Below are 16,260 nucleotides of genomic sequence, written 5' to 3' on the forward strand. Positions count from 1 at the left end.
TGGGCAGTTTGAGGTACACCTGTGCACTAATCATGATGTCAGATCAGCATCTTGATGTGGCACACCTGTGAGGTGGGATGGATTATCTCAGCAAAGCAGAAGTGCTCACTATCACACATTTAGACAGATTTGTGAACAATGTTTGAGAGGAATGGTAATATTGTGTATCTGGAATGAAGTTTAGATCTTCAAGTCCATCTCATGAAACATGGGAGCAAAAACAAAAGTGTTGCGTTTATATTTTTGTTGAGTGTATATATATATACATATACATATATACTGTGAAGTATACAAGGTTATTTACGCAATGACATGATACAGACCACGTATGTATTTGATTATATAAGCTTACACTTTGAGAAAAACACATCTATAACTCTTACAGAGAGTTAGGGAGGAACTCTTTGATGCGGTGAAGGCCGAAGCACTAGGAGGCATGGACTAAGATAAATCATCCAACATAGAAGGGACAAAGGGTTTCATAGTCATAAATATGTTAGACCAATTATGATAATTAGTAGGTGGAGATAAAGGGGCAACATGTCCCAATATGGGAATACCTACGAGGGTCTTGAAGAACTGTTTATCTATTATGCAAATGTACCTCAACTTTCAATAAAACAAGCCTGTGTCCAGGGGAAGGGCAGAACACTTATGGAGGAGAGTGAAGCAGACTGAAAGGCCTGTGTTCACTGTGTGTTCTCCCTTTTGCAAAAGGCGAAACTACAAAACCCAGGGTATTTTCTTTCACTCAATGTTCTGAATACAGGAGACGGAATCTGACAATCCGGGGTGACCAGGGAAGGTCACGACAATATATATATATATATATATATATATAAATATATATATATATAATTGTGGGCGTGATGAAAGTGGAGAAGCGCAAGAGCCTCTCCAGGTATATAGGTAGGTGTATATGTAATGTTAACTGTTATTTGTGGCCAGTATCGCCAATACCAATACCAATACCGATACGTTTACTTTGAAATTTCATGATCATAAACAATTACTTTTTTGCCTTCTTTTTTTGCCTTTAAATAGATTATCGTGATTAGCAGAATAATAATACACAAGAAACATTTGTTAAGAAAATCAAGCTGCAAACAAAAGTGCAGAACTGTATAAGTTTGAAATTTTAACTTCAAAATCATGTCAGCAATGCTCCTTGTGACAGCCATGGCTCTTTGTGAATCATGTAGGTCAAACAGCATGACTAAGATACTTTTATAAAAGTTTAACACCTATCTGCATGTAAGATAAGATAAGATAAGATAAGATAAGATAAGATAAGATAAGATAAGATAAGATAAAACTTTATTAATCCCGAAGGAAATTCTTGTGCCAGAGGTATTAAGTTACATTAAATGCAGTTAAGTACAGAGTATAAGTGTCACTATAATCCAAAAAGAGTACAGTACGCGGTATGAGCACAATATATGATACATGGATACAATATGGAGATGTAAGGTGCTAAGTAAACATAATATAGGAATGACAGTGATGCCTGACATGATTATCTAGCGCTTCTCCCTACAGAAAGGGGAGGAGTTATACAGTCTGATGGCCACTGGCAGGAAGGACCTCCTGTGGCGTTCTGTGCTGCTCCTCGGTAGTCTCAGTCTACCACTGAATGTGCTCCTGTAGGACAGCAGTGTGTCGTGCAGGGGGTGAGACGTGTTGTTACGAATACTGAGGAGTTTCCTCAGTATCCTCCTCTCCGTCACCTCCACCACAGACTCCAGCTCCACTCCCAGCACCGAGCCAGCCTTCCTAATGAGCTTGTTGAGTCTGTTGGTGTCAGCCGCCTTCATCCTGCTGCCCCAGCACACTACAGCGTAGAAGATGACGCTGGAGACCACCGAGTGGTAAAACATCTGCAGCATGGTCTGGCAGACGTTAAAGGACCTGAGTCTCCTCAGTAGATACAGGCGACTCTGTCCCTTCCTGTATATTGCCTCTGCGTTTGTGGACCAGTCCAGTTTGTGGTCAATGTGGACACCCAGGTATTTGTAGCTGTCCACAATGTCCACATTGGTACCCTTGATGCTGACCGGGTTAGGGAGTGTCTGGTGCTTCCTGAAGTCCACCACCAGCTCTCTTGTCTTTGTGACATTCAGCTGCAGGTGGTTCTGTCCGCACCACTCCGCAAAGCTGTCCACCACACTCATATACTCCACCTCCCGACCTCTGCTGGTACAGCCCACAATGGCAGAGTCATCCGAGAACTTCTGCAGGTGGCAGGACTGTGAGCAGTGTCTGAAGTCCGATGTATAGAGTGTGAACAGGAATGGAGACAGTACCGTGCCCTGGGGTGCCCCCGTGCTGCTCACTATCGTGTCCGAGACGGTGTTCCTCAGCCTCACAAATTGTGGTCGACCTGTAAGATAGTTAGTGATCCAGGTGACCAGTGGGGTCTCTACCTGCATGTCCAGGAGCTTCCTATTCAAAAGGGCAGGCTGCACGGTGTTAAACGCACTGGAAAAATCAAAGAACATGATTCTAACAGTGTTACCTGCCTCCTCCAAGTAGGTGTGTGCTCTGTGCAGCAGGTAGATGATGGCGTCCTCCACTCCAATACGGGGCTGGTAAGCAAACTGCAGGGGGTCCAGCGATGGTTCCACAACAGCACGCAGGTGTTTCAGGACCAGCCTCTCCAGAGACTTCATCACATGTGAAGTCAGAGCAACTGGTCTGTAGTCGCTGTGTGTGCTTGGATGTTTGGTCTTGGGCACAGGAACAAGGCATGTTGTCTTCCACAGGGCAGGGACAGTCATCAGGCTCAGACTCAGGGAGAAGATGTGCTGGAAGACCCCACACAGCTGTGTGGCGCAGTCCCTGAGTACTCTGGACGCTGAGTCCGTCCGGTCCTGCAGCTTTTCCCGGTCGTAGTCGACTGAACTCCCTCCTCACATCTTCTGTGGTGATGGCAACTGTGGACACAGAAGAGCAGAGAGAGAGAGATCTGATGGGGGAGGGTGGGGGGTTGTTAATGGAAGTTGGGGTAAGGGGGGCAGGGTGATGTTATTGATGGGAAGGTGAAACTGGTTAGTATGGTTAGGGGGAGGGGGAGGAGGAGGTACATTGTTGTTATTGACAGGTGTTAATGGTGCATCACAGGGAGGGGGAGGGGGAGGGTGGTCAGGGAGTGGACTATCAAACCTGTTGAAAAACAGGTTCAGCTGGTTGGCCTCCTGCAGATCTCCATCCATCAGCTGGTCGGAGATCCTATTGTGGCCGGTGATGGTTCGCATGCCACTCCATACCTCCCTCAAGTTGTTCCGGGCAAGTTGGCTCTCCAGCTTCCTCCTGTAGCTCTCCTTGCCCTCTCCAATCTTCTCCTTCACCTTTGCCTGGGCCCTCCTCATCTCCTCTCTGTCTCCACTCAAGAAGGCTGTCTTCTTTCTGTTGAGTGATGCCTTGATGTCCTTTGTCACCCATGGTTTATTGTTTGGAAAGCAGCGTATTGACCTGGTGGGGATTAGAGAATCTGTACAAAAATTAACATATTCTGTGATACAGTCTGTGAGTGTGTCTACATCCTCACCGTGAGTGTCACAGAACACATCCCAGTCAGTCACCTCAAAACATCCCTGCAGGGTCTCCAGGGCTTCCGGTGTCCACCTCCGTACAGTTTTGGTGGTCACCGGCTGCCGCTGTACTGCTGGTATATACTGGGGTTTGAGGTGGACTAGGCTATGGTCTGATCTGCCCAAGGGAGGGAGAGCTATGGAGCTGTATGCCTCTTTAACATTAGCATACAGTAAATCTAGAGTTTTATTTTCTCTTGTTTTACAGTCCACAAACTGCTTGAAAGTGGGCAGAGTTGATTTCAGATTAACATGGTTAAAATCGCCAGAAATCGCTATGAAGGCATTAGGGTGCTGGGTCTGAAGCCTCGCGGTCACAGAGCTGATGACGTCAGTAGCCCGCGACGCCTCAGCCGAGGGAGCAATGTAAACAACGAGTACAATGGCGTGAGAGAACTCTCTGGGCAAATAATACGGACGTAGACTCACCGCTAGCAGTTCAATGTCCGGGCTGCACACACGCTCCTTTACCGTAACGTGTCCAGGGCTGCACCACCGGTTGTTCACGTAGAGCGCAAGTCCCCCTCCTTTCTTCCTGCCGCTCTCGGTGCAGTTCCTGTCCGCCCGTACCAACTGAAAGCCGGCTAAACTCACGGTAGAGTCCGGTATGTTTGCGTGCAGCCACGTCTCTGTAAAGCACATTACAGACGCCTCACGAAACACACACTCGCTCTTTGTGAGAGATGTTAACTCTTCCATCTTATTACCCAGTGATCTAACATTACCCATGACGATAGAAGGAAGATACGGCTTGTATCTTCTTTTCCTCAGCTGTCTTCTTTTGCCCCCTCTGCTTCCACGTTGTTTCCTTCTTAGTTCTTTGGGGATTTCGTGTCGCTGGCCATACATCCCGCTGTGCTGGAGACTCATCAGCTGATCCCTGGTGTAAACAATGGAGCCCTGGCGTGTTTCCGTCACGGCCGAGACGCGGCATGATAAAAGTGCTCCAAAAGCGATGAAGACCACGAAGAAAGTCCGAAAAAGACGCATTATTGAAGTGCCTGACCGCTTATACTTCGATTTAGTACAAAGTAGAGTGTTTAGAGTAGAAATAAATTACGAAAAACAACTTAATACACCCGCGGTGTGCGGAGCTTCTCTGGCTGGCTGCTACCGCGAGGCCGAGCCGGAAGCTAATAATGTAGCCTAAATATGAAGAATAAAGATCCTTCAACAGTTATCACCAAAGCATAATTATATTAATCATACTGTAATACATATCGTTATATAAACTTATATAATAAATTTTGGGGGCAACAGTGGCGCAGTGGGATAGCAGGGTTGTCCAATAACCGGAAGGTTACTGTTGTGTGTTCTGTTGTGTGTTCTTGGGCAAGACACTTCACCCTAGCCTGTGGCGCGCCTTGCTAGTCATTGTATGACACTGCTTGTGCAGCAGCCGTAACGAATTTCCCTCTGGGATTAATACAATTTTATACATCTAAAAAAAAATTACATGATTAGATATATTTTGGAATTTGAGAAAAACGAGATTTATTTCCGCTGGTGATATGATGACGGTTCAGTCATTCTGCTTAAATTGCATGTCTTAGAGTAATTACTGATCCTAACTTTGGTATCGATACTATCGATATTTAGATCGATTCGCCCACCCCTACCGTCCACTCCACGCATCAACCTGGTATTGCAGTACTTCCAGGAATGGTGCACCCCCCTCCTTTTGCTGTAGAAAAATACACGGAGAAGTTTTACCGTAGTAGTTTGACATGCGTGGATGCTGCTCTCCTTGAAACACGAAGCACCCAACTCTCATCTTCAGTGACCAGGAAAAATGAGCTTCTGTGTGAAAGGGAGATGTGGCTTCAGGATGAGCTCTGGGGCGTGTGCAAACATATAAATACTTAATAAATAAAATAGAAATTAGGAAATGAACAATAAGCAACCTTTTAGGGAACAAAATGTGTACATTACTGTACAAAGAAGTATGATAAACATGACAGACCTGCAAGAAATCTTCCCTGTTATGGAACTGTATTGTGTATGAAGCGTAGTTCACACTCCGCACCAGCAGGTGGCAGCAGCAGAAAAGCCAGATGGCTAAGCAAGATTTAGACAAAAAAAGGAAGTGATTGTACTGTGAGGAGAAAACAATTTGCTGTTATATTCCTTCCTCTGAATGTCACATGTATATCAGATAGTCTTCTGTCTTGATATTGTCATACAGCTTTGTTTCACCTGGATTTGCTGGCAGATTTCTTTAGTCTTTTTTTTTGTAAGGATAGAAAGACTTGTAGGGGTAATCTGAATGTTAAAGTATGATGGAAAGTGCAGGGTGTGTGCTCCAAATAAACAGTTAATCTTGACTGGCATTTGTGCCAAAACCTAGTTACTCTATAATGACAGTCTATGAAGATGCAGCCTGAGCTGTGGTGTGTGGTTTTGATGGTTTGTAGATTGTCAGGTACCATTGTTCAGGGGGGCATCTGTGTGAAAGGCTCCCCTGTTTGTGACGTGCCCAACTCATACTTACCTGGCAGGGGAGATACCATGATCAAGAAGGTGGTTCACCCAGGGCGAGGCTCAGCCATTGCACTCTAGGTTGTGCTGACCCCTGCGAATTCCCCAAATGTGGGAATCTCGACTGCATAATTTCTGGTAGTGGGGGACTGCGTTCGCGCTCTCCCCTCATAACGTGTTTAATGAAAATGAACAAGCAGCTCTCTGTGTGCGTGTGTGTTTACCTGGTGCTCTCTCGCAGCACCTTCCAGTGGTTTGTTTAGCATGAAATTTGCACTCCTAGTGGTTTGTTCAGCATGAAAGGGGATGGACTGTATGGGAGTGCTTTTCCCTTGGCGCCTGATTGGTTAGAATTCTACAGTCGAGAGACAGCGGAAGTACCCTTTGACAGCGGAAGTGCAGAAGTTAATTGTAGTCATAAACAGTGATTGTTTGACACCATGTGGTGTCAAACAATACTTACTTCTGGTATGTAGTTGTTAAAAAGAATATAAAGTCTAAAGATAATTTGTTCTGCATTATACATGTTCCTGTCGGGAATCGAACTCAGAGCCTGCTTCTCTGGTCTATCTTTCCTTGAAAACAAAATTCCTGGAAGTCTTCCTGTTTGCTTCATAAACAAATAGGCCTCAGTTGTCTTAGAAATGACAGCAAGAACACAGCATTACTGTAACATTATCTGATTTAATGAATAATTGTGTAGCTGGGCAAACAAAAACACAAACATACACATTACTCACACCACAGTGGAGACATTGTAAATGAGGTCAAATTTGAACAATCATTAGAAACCATGATACATACATTTCTATTATATTATTACATTATATACATATTATATATATATATATATATATATATATATATATACACACACACATAACAATCATTAGAAACCACGATACATACATATATTCCATTCTATTAACCTCCAGCTCTGTGTATATGCTAAACATCTTTTTTTTCTTGTTTTAGGTGATGCAGACAGACAGGATCAGGAATTAGTGTGAGTGGCAGCTCTGGATGGCTGCCTTGGCAAGCACATGGTTAAGTATTTATGTATTTACAGCTTCCCCATTGTGTCTACAGCAACCATAAATTGTTCATAACTGTCATACACTTGTTTTTCAAAACCTTTAGAAGGTGACATCATTTTTATTGGGCAGAAACATTTTTTTTTGTATTTTTTATGCCCCTGGGTGGGCTGGTTGCACATTTTACAGACAGGGAGACTTTGTATCCGTGATACTTTTGCTCCCATGTCTGAGGGGTCTTCCTTCAGCTTCCACTTGTACTGAGTCGCCCTTGCCCAGCTCTTGCCCAGCTCCTTCAGCTGAAGCTGTTTTGGGAGCAGGTGGAGGATCCTTTTGGCTGGCTGGCTTTGAGAGCTGCACTGGGGGCCCAGCATTGTCAGAGGCAGAAACAGAGGAAGGTCTGGTGATGGTGGATGTCACAGGCACTTTTTGCGGGGGGCTGGCACCAGTTGCAGTGGTGGTTCAGGGTGGCTGACAGGTGTAAAAATGTCTGCTCGTCCTTTCAACACCTTTGTCCCTGCCAGACTAGGTGTATATTCGTACTCCTTTAGAGGGTAGTCTGGTGGTGGGAGGACCGCTGGCTGGTGTGGTGCAGGAGGGAGCTGTACAGAGGAGATGGACGTAGTCTTTGTGATGGTCTGGGGCTGTTGGGTAGAATGCAGGTTGAGCAGCCTCTCCTGGCGTCTGATAAAATCCCGTACAGTCTTGATGTTAATCTTGGCTAGGGGAATACCAGCTTTGCTCAACACTGCATCCTCCAACAAAACCCGGTGCTGGATCCTCTCGTAAGCCTTTAAGATTTCATTCTTTACTGGGCTTGCGAGAGAACCATGTGACCTCAACCACAACAGCTTCACCAGTGTATACATTAGCCTGTTGTGTTGAATGTTATGCTGTGCTGGGGCATAGCGCATGGCCATCTTGACTCTCTGTACCACAGCAGCCTCAACCAGGTCGTCTCTCCTGGTGCGGCAGTACAATGTGTGTGTCCTGTACAGCTGGTTGAACTTGTGAGGCTGCTTATCATGCTCCTCCACAGCTTCCACAACTGGAGCAGCTCGTCCCTCTGCTCGGCCGTGAGCGACAGGTGATCATCCGACAGGCCGATCTCCACCAGTGCAGAGCAAAACATCTCCAGCTTTTTGAAGCCAGGAAGAGGGTTGAGACTGCAGGCATCCTCCTGGCAGGAAATAATAAACAAATCCAGTAAGATAAAATGTTTTTTTTTTTTTTAATTCTAAACCACTGTGTTGTTTTCATCCATTTGATTGTATTTCATAGCAGCGGCACACACAAGCTACTCACAACAGCCGGGGGGTGAGCAGTTGATGTTTCATCCCTTGTGAGCGTGATATGGGGCAGAACGGCATCCAACCCCTCGCCACACGCCTCTGTGTCGCTGTGGTAGGCTTCATCACCCTCCTCTGGATCAGGCTGCCCAGGTTGAACCACCTCTTCATCTGGACCAGGACCATCATCCACAATGTCCTGAAGAGAGAAGGATTCCCCAGTGCTCTGTCTGAATAAATACTCCAACCCAAGTAGTTCATCTGATGGCACATCAGTAGGGATCTGAAAGTTTTCCTCCACTGTTTCCCCAAACAGGTACTGGCAGCGGGTGTTGAGACGATGGATCAGAGGTGCAGTCCCTTGGCACCTCTGTGTCTATCCAGTAGGCTGAAATCATAAAACATGAACTTAGTACAGACATAGTAAGCATGAGTGTGATTTTACAGTAAGTATACTGGTCAAAAATACACAGCAAGGCTTAAAAAGAGCCTAATGACAGGCTGGACAGAGAAATTAACAGCTCTTTCATCCTCATACAGCCTCTGTGTATGCATACACAGATAACACGTTCAATAAAACACACACACACACGTTTTATTCAGCAAAATAGTTACTATTTATATTGTCGTGACCATAGTTTACGATGAACTACTATTTTACGTCTTAATGCAGGTTTCGTTGTAGTATTTTTACAGTGCGGTATCGTTATGTGCCGTAAACGCCACCGACTACAAATAAACAGAGCGTTATAAAATATAAAAGTCGATTTCAATACGTACAACTTCACGTAGCCCACGTCGTTTTCGAGAAGCCAGCATTGTGATATTGCCCGAACGGAACCACCAGCTTTCCCAGGGACTGCTTACGGGACGGGGCTCGGATACCCTCCGCTCGTAGTAGCATTTCCGCGTGTGGAACGGCGGTGACGGGGTTCAGCAGCTCCGGCGAGGGGCTGGGGAATATGAGCCTTCTTTCCCGGTAATTGCGGGCCTCTTTGGTCGCCACGAGCACGGCTTGTTGGCGAGAAACCGGCGCATTCGGGTCCACGGTTCGTATAACGGGCTCCGCCATGTTTGCTTTACACATTTGAATTTGGGCGGCGGCTTCACGCGATTGGTAGTCTACAGTCAGATCCCGCGATCTGATTGGGAGTCTACAGTCAGAGGCGACCAATCAAAAGGCGCAACTGTCTACAGTCACTGTAGACTTTTGCACCACTGTAGACACGACCAAGTAGTCACTGGAGCCGGGTGTAATTTATTGTCCAAGGCACAGATTCTAAAGAGCAGGATGAATGAGAGAACCACCCAGTGAGGGCTTCCTTTTAGCCAAGCACTGGCTCCCTCTTTCCCACTGGGCTTCCTGTTTCAGGTACCTGCACCTGAGGAGCATTGCCCAGATCCCCAAACCGAGGCAAGAATACATGGCACCATAGATGTTTGTTATTGGATGAATATGACTGGCTGAATATGAATGTGCTTCATGCTCTGCTTTTGTTAAACCATGAGGAGAGTGAACCAAATCAATTCAGCAACACAATACAGGATAGATACTTTAACCTGTAACCCGATGGGCCCGCCGAAGGGCCGAAAACGTACAGGCACTATTACTTCAAATTCTGATCAAATTCTGCCACGGTTGCGGCCATGTTTGTAGTCCAATGAAAGAGGACAAGCTACTGAATCGAATGGTACAAAAAAATCTAATGGACTACAATACCCAGCTGACGTAAAATCCCTGTGTAAAGACTAGACGCAACAACACTAACGCTAGCTAACTACGCGTATGTGTTTGTGGAGGTTGTAGTTGCTTTAGTGTGCTTCAGTGACTTTCGGTGAATTTCAGTGAGTTTCAGTAAGTGTCAGAGGGTTTTTTTTAGGTTGTTGGCTAGCGTATCTCTTCATGATACCGTGACGAGAGGGGCATGGAGCAGAATTTCAACGGCAGGAATTTCCGGATTCGTTCGACCCCGTTGCCAGCAACGTTGAACGTTGGAAAAGATAGACCCAGTTTGAGTAAGTTGAGTAAGTTTTGTACATTTATTTTGAAGTGTAAACTGTTTGTTGCTAATATCCGTGTTGATCGATAAAATGATTTATTATATATATACGTGTACACAATATAGTAGACAGCAGGGTGGTAGTTGGGGTGAGAGAGGAGGATGCAGAGGATAGTGGTGATGATTGACTGTGGCAACCCCTAAGGGAACAGCTGAACAGAGATGAAGAAGGATGATTCAATCCTATTCAATACTGTCTTTACATATTATTTACATAATATGTGTATTTCAATATGTATGCAATTACAGATAATAATAATTGTTATTATTTTCACAGCCAACAAGAGGGAAGAGAAGAGGAAAGTGAGGTTCCAGGCCCATCTGGGCTCAACGCTGAGGCATCACCTCTCCTTGTTGTTATTTTTATTTTCTTTACCTAATATTTGGTTGGACTTTCATTAATGTACATTAGTTATTATAATAAAAACTACTCTATTTGGAGACAAAATCATACATTTTGATGTTTTTTTCTATTGATTTTACACTGTGCATAATGGTAGAAGTTGATGAAGTGCAAGGTAAATTCATACCCAAAAGCTCCAGTAGATGGCAATAGACTAGTGAAATGGATATAAATTGTATTTTCCAGCCAGTTTCCACTGGAAATGAGTAAGCTAGCTATAGCTATAGTAACCTATTTGGCAATGTGGTGCCAATTGTGCCAAACTGAGTGTCCGCCTGGTGATATCCTTACTAAAACCTTTGTGAAGGCTTTGCTCTTTGTTCAAATTCTATCAAATTTGGTATATTTGTAGCCAAGGAATAGCTGAATGTGATCAATGGCATCTGTGTACATAGAATCATTGTTAGCATAATGTTTTCCTCTGTCAAATAGGAAAAAAACTCAGGCGAGGATAAAATTGTTACATTTCTCCTGTAGTTTTTTCTAATTTACTCAGGCATACTAATAGACACAATATTTTAAACACTGGAAATGCATTCTCTGAGGTCCCTAGATGTCCCTAGACACCAAGAACATGCATATGCACATTATTATTGTGGTGCATTTCCTCATTTTCTTCGGGAATGTCTTTTTAGGTGATTTTTTCTTTTAATATGGCAGTGCTGGTTGTGCATGTTGTTCTTCTCTCTCTCTCTCTCTCCTTCATCCTCTCTGTCCTGTCTCCCTCTTCTTCTCCTCCTCTACCCGGCCAACTGGCAGCAGGAAGGTTCTTCTTTATTGACTCAGGTCCTGCTTAAGGTTTTTTCCTGTTTAAAGGGAGTTTTTCTTGCCACTGTTGCTCCTAAGGGGGTTCAGGCTCTGGGTGAAGCGCTTTGAGACAGTGATTGTAAAATGCGCTATATATATAATAACACTAATATTGTTAATCTATATCTGAAGTGTTGGTTCCCATACACAAATACCTCAGATTGGTGCTTTAGTCTCCGACAAAGAGGACGAAAATCAGCAAATTTTGGGATACAACATTAAATCTGTATTGTATAACCTACAAATAGATGTTAAGATTAAAGGGAAAGTACACAGCAGTATATATTAAAAGTTAAAGGTTGTTGAGAGATCCTCAGATCCTCATGACGTTCATTACCTTCTACTAATCATCTGAAGTATTTGTATGTGGTAATCAACAAGAAGAGGTTTAAAATGTCATCAAGTTGTCCAAAAATTCAAGACAACAACAAATGTCAACTACTGTAGTTTTTATTATTATGTAGCCCCTCTGAAGACATATGAAATATGTAATGCGCACGAAATAGTATTGTTATTGACAGGGCGCATGGGAGCGGGCTGCTCGGCCAGGGAGCACCATTCCTCTCATTCTCATATCGGGCCTGGTTGGCTTGTGGGACTCCTGAAGCAGCTGATAGGTATCGGCAGGCCAAGCGTGCCCCAGCGAGGGTAGTTGTAGAGGCAAAAACTCGGGCCTGGGAGGAGTTCGGGAAGGCCATGGAGGAGGACTATCGGTCAGCCTCGAAGAGATTCTGGCAAACCGTCCGGCGCCTCAGGAGGGGGAAACAGTACTCCACCAGCACTGGGGGTGGATGAGCTTCGCCCTGGGTACCTTAAGTCTCTGTTGTGGGGCCTCTGCAACGCCACGTGTCAATCGGGGGCAGTGCCGCTTGACTGGGAGACCGGAGTGGTGGTCCCTCTTTTCAAAAAGGGGACCTGGAGCGTGTGCTCCAACTATAGGGGGATCACACTCTTCAGCCTCCATGGGAATGTCTATGCCAGGGTACTGGAGAGGAGAATTCGGCCTATAGTCGAACCTCGGATTCAGGAGGAGCAATATGGTTTTCGTCCTGGCCACGGAACGCTGGACCAGGACGCGTTGGAGAGACTATGTCTCTCGGCTGGCTTGGGAACGCCTCGGGATTCCCCCAGGAGAGCTGGAGGAAGTGTCCAGTGAGAGGGAAGTCTTGGTGTCCCTGCTCCCTGCTGCCCAGGGAAGGTGCTCCCTGGCCGGGCAGCCCCCTCCAATGCGTCCTGTCAATTACAATACTATTTCGTGGCCACGAATTAGTATTTCGTGCGCATGTTATACATATTTCGTGGACACGAAATGGCTTAGTAGTTGTAACTATGTAAAAGTAGGTAAAAAGGGTGCTGTAGCATCCTGCATCATTAACCTTTGCAGGGGCCATCTTTCCTCCTTTGGGACGAACTTGGTCCACGGGCGCAGAAACTCACCATGCAGAGACAGGTCTTTAAGCATGGCTTGTCCATAGTGTCTGTGGGGAATTGCATTAGGTTTGAAATTATTACAACTGTGAAAAAAAAACACAATGTAAACAAAAGTAAGTAGATATGTATACGTTGATAACCCACCTCACATCTGGAGCAGCATCCGCTGACATTTTGGACACAGCAATCAGGAAGAGCCTGGAGAAGCTTCTTCCTGACAGGATGTGATCTGCTCCGATTTTCTTGGCAACTTGCTGCAGGTGTGCTGCCGTGCTGCTTCTAACGGCGCTACTGCGATGACTGCAGAGGGACAAGAGCAGGACATAAGGCAGCTGACATCACATCTGAATGGTTCCTCTCATGTACATTTACCTCACTCCGTTGTTAAGGAGAGTGCTGACTGTCCGTCTGTGGCTGCAGTTTTCCACCATGGCATCCAACGCCAAGTCAACCTTCTGTTGGATAAGGGGGTGGATTGTTGCCAGTTTGAGCAGCAGGGCTCGTCCGGTCAGCTCTACCTCCGGATCCATAGTCTGCTGTAACTGAACATACAGCTTTGCTATGGTGTCTATAGCCTCACAGGCCACTGCTGAGCGCTGGTTGTTCACCTGTATAGTAAGAATGAGAACCATCAGCCACAGCTGTCATATGTTTCATGCAATTTCCATCAATGATACAAAAAACAATCGGACAATAGGACAATACCTCCTTATTGAGCAGCAGACAAACTTCATGCAGTTTGGTTATCAGCGTCTCTGCGTGGTGCTGCGCCAGAGCTTGGATGGTGTTCATACCATCCATTTTCTCCTTCCTGTTTAATAGATATATATGTTAATGTGACTTCAGGAACTACACGATATGCAGGTCTGCATATGTTATATTTTAGCTGCTTCAGCTACAGTGTCCCTGTCTTACCAGTCAGATGAACGCAGCAGGGTGAAGCAGCTGAACAGGCTCGATTGAGGGTTGGCCAGAGGATAGAGCTCAGCTACACTTTTTATCTCGTTCATGCTGCAGTCACTGGCTGTCTTTTTGCCCGCTAGACAGAAAAATACTTGTTGCCCTCATTCAAAGTGTTGTATATGATGTACAAGTATACAAAACACAACAACTTACCTGCTTCACTATTTCTGTTTGTAATTTGCGGGAATATTGTGGGTTGGGTTCTTGTTCCTGCAGCTGTCTTTGTAAGGGGTTGGGGTTTGTGTGATTGGCAGGAGAAAGCCTGCAGACACATTTCTAAATCAAAATCCCCTTTATTCTTCACACTGTGGAGCTGCACGTCTTTGACGAGCTTTTTGTCTGGTGGTCGGGCGGCAGGAGAACAAGCTGGTGTTTCATCCATCCTTCTTGGCGGTTCCACCAAAAGAGTTTCTAATCTCTTTCCGTGCGGGAGGAAGGATTTCCTTTGGCTGTGAGTAGCAGGGGGTTTTGACAAAATCCTGTTCTGAATTGAGAGTCCCATTCTCTGCAGAAAAGCATCATTTCGGGCTTTAATTGAGGCATACAGTCGATCTGCTCGATCAGATATCGATGCCATTTTTGTACGCTCAGCCCGCTCTATGTCCATGATGGTGGACTCATTGGTGACCCGATAATGATATGGGTAACCATGGCCTCCAGTTCGCTGTGGGTCAAGCCAATAAAACAAGTTAGGACCAACGCACTTAGACTGTTAGGAATACAGGACCAACAGAAAACAAAAGTTAATTTTATTTTATTTTTTATTAAAACAAAAGAAACTATTTAAGCACAGAAACAACAGGAATGTGTTGTTATTTTGTTACTTACATGAAATAACTAATGAGATGATCTACCAGATTTAAAGTCCAAACTTATATTCTACTAGCAACAAATTCAAAATGAAAGCTGCAGCATTGCGGACCCTCGCACACCTTGTAATCTGCGGGGCCATCAAAGTTCCTGCTGCCAGTAGGTGGCACTGTGACGGTATCATCCTATTAGCATATGTATCTGTTCAGACTTGGGTCCATAGCAGTACTGTAAGATTTTGTCCACATTGCATGAAGTATGTTGGTGGTACTGCAGAAAATACAGCGTTTCTTTGTAATGGCGAATGGTCAACTTTGAGGCCACGCCCCCGCCACACCGTAAGACTTTTGAAAGAGTTTTGGGATGCGTTTTTTTTTTTTGATATCAGTGGACTGTTGACATGGCAACGTACCAAGCTAAAACAACGGGGCAACACGTTAGGGGGCGCTATAGAGCCATTTTCTGTTGTGCGTTTCAAAAGTCAGCAAATTTTAAAGTTTTTCAGGGGAAAAAATAAATGATAGAGCAGCATCTAATGAGCGTTTTAAGACTAAAATGAAGTCTGTAGCGTGAAATTTGTAGGAGGAGATACATTTGGCAGATGACAGCTGAGTACTCAGGTTGATGAGTTGTGTCTCTATGGTGAAATCACATTCTATCCTGTGTCATCACCAAAACGTCATCACCATTAACGTCATCAACATAACGTCATAGCAACATTTAAAAACAAATATAAAGATGTTTGTTTTTCAATTTTTATATGGAACATTGTGTGTTTTATTCAGATATGAAAAAGCCTGCAAATTATTTCCAAACTTCAGTAGCTTGAATCAGTTACCACACTATCTTAATATATATTATTGTATTAAAATAAGGATTCAGAATTCAGAAATGTATAGATTAAAGCTTAGTTCATTGTTCAGTGATAAAGGGATACTGTGGATACTTGGGATAGCAACAGTTTTCTAATTTAAACACAATAAAAACGAAACTAGAAAGGGCATTTCCTGAAGAAAATGCAAGTTTTGAGGAGATACATTTGGCAGATGACCCTCATTGAAGGGCTCTCTCATAGACTCCCATGTTACAAAAATGACACCGAAATTGCTTAATATTTGAATCTGCATAACCTATCGATTTAATGTATATTATTCATATTTATTTCTCTAAAAGAAGTTTGGACATTAGGAGGGTTAGAGATGAGAAGAGCTTGTTACTTACTGCAGTGAAGGATGATGAGGTGAAAGGATCCATCTCTTGCAGGAAAATGCAACTTCTTTACAAGAAGAAACAACGGTGAGTACTCAGGTTGGTGAGTTGTGTCCCAAAAGACTGAAGCTTTGTTGATACGTCTCTATGGTGAAATCAACATTCTATCCTGTGTCATCAGGAGCG

General features: G+C 44.5%; 1 protein-coding gene and 1 non-coding gene across 2 annotated transcripts; one reads left to right on the forward strand and one right to left on the reverse strand.

The window, feature by feature from the left end:
• The first annotated feature begins 6,073 nt into the window (after positions 1 to 6,073).
• Positions 6,074 to 6,238, forward strand: LOC114434003 (U1 spliceosomal RNA). The gene has a single exon (XR_003670441.1). It is a non-coding gene; the product is annotated as a U1 spliceosomal RNA (small nuclear RNA).
• A 1,341-nt stretch (positions 6,239 to 7,579) lies between these two features.
• On the reverse strand, positions 7,580 to 9,463 carry LOC114433653 (uncharacterized). Its single transcript, XM_028402297.1, has 3 exons — positions 9,233 to 9,463; positions 8,408 to 8,767; positions 7,580 to 8,282 (listed from the first exon to the last, which is right to left on the reverse strand). Exons 1-3 carry the CDS (start codon positions 9,461 to 9,463, stop codon positions 7,971 to 7,973), a joined length of 903 nt encoding a protein of 300 aa, XP_028258098.1. The 3' UTR covers positions 7,580 to 7,970.
• Between the last annotated feature and the right edge of the window lie 6,797 nt (positions 9,464 to 16,260).

This window comes from Parambassis ranga, chromosome 3 (assembly GCF_900634625.1).
Source record: "Parambassis ranga chromosome 3, fParRan2.1, whole genome shotgun sequence".
NCBI classification, from domain to species: domain Eukaryota; kingdom Metazoa; phylum Chordata; class Actinopteri; family Ambassidae; genus Parambassis; species Parambassis ranga.